The sequence below is a fragment of the Contarinia nasturtii genome, unplaced genomic scaffold, assembly GCF_009176525.2.
Source record: "Contarinia nasturtii isolate CC-2019 unplaced genomic scaffold, AAFC_CNas_1.1 Cnas_scaffold_4066, whole genome shotgun sequence".
Lineage (NCBI taxonomy): Eukaryota > Metazoa > Arthropoda > Insecta > Diptera > Cecidomyiidae > Contarinia > Contarinia nasturtii.
In genome coordinates this window covers 1-3,155 of record NW_022201362.1, presented here as the reverse complement: position 1 = coordinate 3,155, position 3,155 = coordinate 1, and the positions used below count along the sequence as shown (strand labels likewise).

Genomic DNA, 3,155 nt, shown 5'->3' with positions numbered 1-3,155 from the left:
AGCTAACGGAAGCTATAATTGAATTTAATGGTGAAGCAAAAGATGCAAAGATCGGAGATATACCCTACATCGCATTGATAAAAGTGCTTCATCCGCATATGGGAATATTTATGCCAATTTGCGCCGGTTCGATCATTTCAAAATATGACATATTGACGAATGCACTTTGCGCTTCAGCTTGTCAATATCCACCACATTGCAAAGTATACGTTGGACGAGTCAACGTTGATGTTGGTGGCGTTGAGATACAAATTGAAAGCACTGTTTGGCACGAGAGCTATGTCCAAATGGACGCAATTAAAACGTTCAAACATACAATACTTGACTTGGGGATTATACATACAAAAAGCATTCCATTGTCAGATAAAGTCACTGTCATTGAAATGTCGAAAGTGCCTGTAAAACAAAGAACCATGCAGAACCAATATCAGGGATTTATTGCTGGCTGGGGTGCTGATATTGATAAAGCGTTCAAAGAAGTACCTAAAGTATGTATAAATATTATTAAAATGACATTTGTTGAGAACTCATTTTTGATGAAAAATATTTTGTTTTTTGGTTTTGTTTCTGTAATAATAGCACCACACTATTTTAAAGTACGGGCATGTAAATTATGTTGATTGTATAGCTCCATTAGAAAAGTTCAGAACTATTTGTGTAAATATGTTCTCGCCGCCCTCGAGTGTCCAACCAGCCATTTCCGATATGGGTAAGTATTCTGCAAGTGGCAAAAGGTGTAGGCATCATGATATTAGAAGCAATAAATGTAACCAAAATTAAAAAATCTTTTTTGTCACTTTATATAATATTAGTATTCAACCCAACAAGCTAGCTGTTGATCAACACACAATTTTAATCGTAATTTTATATAATTTCGTAGGTGCGCCTATCATGGATAAGAGCACTGGTAAAGTTATGCTGGTTGGAGTCGGAAGCTACTATCACCTCCGAGTAACTGAAAAACTATGAACGAAATTTTTGATTATTAATTTGATCTTCTTTATTTCTTACATAGTATGAATTTGCGCCTAATAAAACGAAACAATTTAATGAGGATCACTTATTTGATTGGGCGATTTACAATAAGTACTTTCCTGTTGGTGACAACATAAACTGGATCAAAGACAACATGTATGAGCATTAGCTGAGTACCACTTTACACTTTTGGTGGGTTTTCCTTTGTCTGGATTTCGACTTGCAACTGGATGAAATGTCAACATTTTTTGAATGTAAACAATATATGTTATATGTACGCGTCCGTGTGTGTAGGTGATTAAAATTATTTGTCAAATATAGACAGTAAAAAAAAATTTCCTTCCTATTTTACACAAAAACCACGCAACACATTCTCTAAATAAAAATACGTTCATAAAATAGTAAATAGGTTTTTGAATGTTGGTTTTTTATTTGATTTGAAAATATTTCGAGGTGTAAACCATTTGGATAATTTTATTTGTGATAAAAATGTATTTGTGTTGTTGCATATAAAATCATTTAAATCGCACCTTAGCAATGTGAATACATTTCATATATGAAAAATACTGTATGAATTAATAAAGCAGACTACATTCTGATAGAATCAAAGCAAACTTCAACATGAAATGCGAGCAGCAAAAATAGACAAAAAACACATCACGAATCAGAAAACAATGTTTCCAACGAGTATTTAAGATTTGGAAATAATCGAATTTGGAATAGGTTATTCGGTGAAAAATAAAGGTCACTCAATTGCATGCATTATTATTATTTAATCGCTGAATTCGATATCTGAATCGTCAGACTCATCTTTTCCACGGATTTTCTTCTTTTGTCGAAGCAAATTCTTCTTATCTTTGCGCGCTTGATCTGGCGGCGTTAATAAATCACCCTTTAAATAAAGAAAAAAAAAACATGATAGAAACACTCATTATGATAAATTCAACTATTCAAATTACTTACACTATATTCAATGGCTCCTGATTGAGCTATTCTCCATTCCATCATTTCCGTTGTAAAATCATCGCGATTGCCTAGATCAGTGAAACCGACAATGTAGTCTTTTGTTTTACTGTCTTTAATAATGGCGATGGTTGGTATCACCTTGATACGTAATCGTTGTGTTAAAAATGGGCTATTTTCTGCGTTGACCTTGCAGAATTTTGCCTCAATATGCTTTTTCGAAAGAATTTTCAAATGATGATCGACAATTTTACACCTTTCGGTTGCATCACGGTAGAAATGAGCGATTATGTTGGCAGATTTTTTCGATATTTCAAAAAATTCTTTTTCACCAGACAATTCATCGTATTCACCATGACCATTGTTTAGCCATTCTTGCTTTTTCTTTGCTTCATTTTTCATTTCGTTGAGTCGTTGATTTCGCAGTGACTTCAATTCATCGGATGTCATCGAATCCATTGCATTAATCTGATCATCCAATTGTGTTTCAATTTCAGCTGCAGCACTTGCAAGTTGTTGTTGAATAATTTGATCCATTTTGACTAATGTTTAGTTTTCAACTAAACCAGAAGATGTAAAAAATAAAATATTAATAATTTTTGTTAAATCATATATGAGTTCATTGCGAAGTCACTCTTATACAAATGCACCGCCCATATGGTTTTTGATTTTGATATTCTTTGATTTGTATGCATTTATCATGACAGAATAATTATTTGAATCAATCGTATTTAATCAATAATTGTAAATCTTATATTGTTATTTACCAATACAGGCTAATTTTCCGTTGATTTTCAGGCTGAATGAAAAGCGTTGCACAGAACCTTACTTGAAAGCGGTAGGATTACTCACAACATAAAAAGTGACAGTGCCTAGAAGAGATGGCATGAAGTTGGGTACGAATCAAAATGTTTATACTCATGTACGTGTAATATTCTCATACAAATATATCAATGCAATAAACACGCGACCAACCATATACATATACACACACATTTTGTTTACTGAGTCAAGTTTGGTTTTGTCTATGTATGGAACGTCATTAGATTTTCTGCTGATTTTTCTGCTTCTCTTTCTCAGCATTTTCTGTTGTTGATAGAATCATACGACACATTAATAAGTGATTAGAGAAGAGTTGCTGTGTTAAACCATAAGGTGATCATTCAGACGAACAATGTTATAAATCGAATGAAAAAGAGAATATTTTCTGTATTTAC

The 3,155-nt window shown here is 32.9% G+C and overlaps 2 protein-coding genes across 2 annotated transcripts; one reads left to right on the top strand and one right to left on the bottom strand.

The window, feature by feature from the left end:
• The first annotated feature begins 6 nt into the window (after nucleotides 1-6).
• LOC116350281 lies at nucleotides 7-1,332 on the top strand. The gene is made up of 4 exons (XM_031782035.1): nucleotides 7-488; nucleotides 580-709; nucleotides 881-951; nucleotides 1,016-1,332. Exons 1-4 carry the CDS (start codon nucleotides 99-101, stop codon nucleotides 1,142-1,144), a joined length of 720 nt encoding a protein of 239 aa, XP_031637895.1. The 5' UTR covers nucleotides 7-98; the 3' UTR covers nucleotides 1,145-1,332.
• Nucleotides 1,333-1,410: 78 nt separating this feature from the next.
• Nucleotides 1,411-2,835, bottom strand: LOC116350282 (thioredoxin domain-containing protein 9). The gene is made up of 3 exons (XM_031782036.1): nucleotides 2,706-2,835; nucleotides 1,939-2,498; nucleotides 1,411-1,867 (listed from the first exon to the last, which is right to left on the bottom strand). The coding sequence occupies exons 2-3, from the start codon at nucleotides 2,473-2,475 to the stop codon at nucleotides 1,748-1,750; spliced, it is 657 nt and encodes a 218-aa protein (XP_031637896.1). The 5' UTR covers nucleotides 2,476-2,498; nucleotides 2,706-2,835; the 3' UTR covers nucleotides 1,411-1,747.
• Nucleotides 2,836-3,155: the final 320 nt, after the last annotated feature.

What these genes read in the sequence shown, in the direction of transcription:
- LOC116350281 (XM_031782035.1), top strand. Translation starts at nt 99, where the DNA reads ATGGGAATATTTATGCCAATTTGCGCCGGTTCGATCATTTCAAAATAT. An exon ending in CGTTCAAAGAAGTACCTAAA is followed by an intron (nt 489 to 579) that starts GTATGTATAAAT and finishes CTGTAATAATAG; the next exon opens with CACCACACTATTTTAAAGTA. An exon ending in ACCAGCCATTTCCGATATGG is followed by an intron (nt 710 to 880) that starts GTAAGTATTCTG and finishes ATAATTTCGTAG; the next exon opens with GTGCGCCTATCATGGATAAG.
- LOC116350282 (XM_031782036.1), bottom strand. Translation starts at nt 2,475, where the DNA reads ATGGATCAAATTATTCAACAACAACTTGCAAGTGCTGCAGCTGAAATT. An exon ending in CAGGAGCCATTGAATATAGT is followed by an intron (nt 1,868 to 1,938) that starts GTAAGTAATTTG and finishes CTTTATTTAAAG; the next exon opens with GGTGATTTATTAACGCCGCC.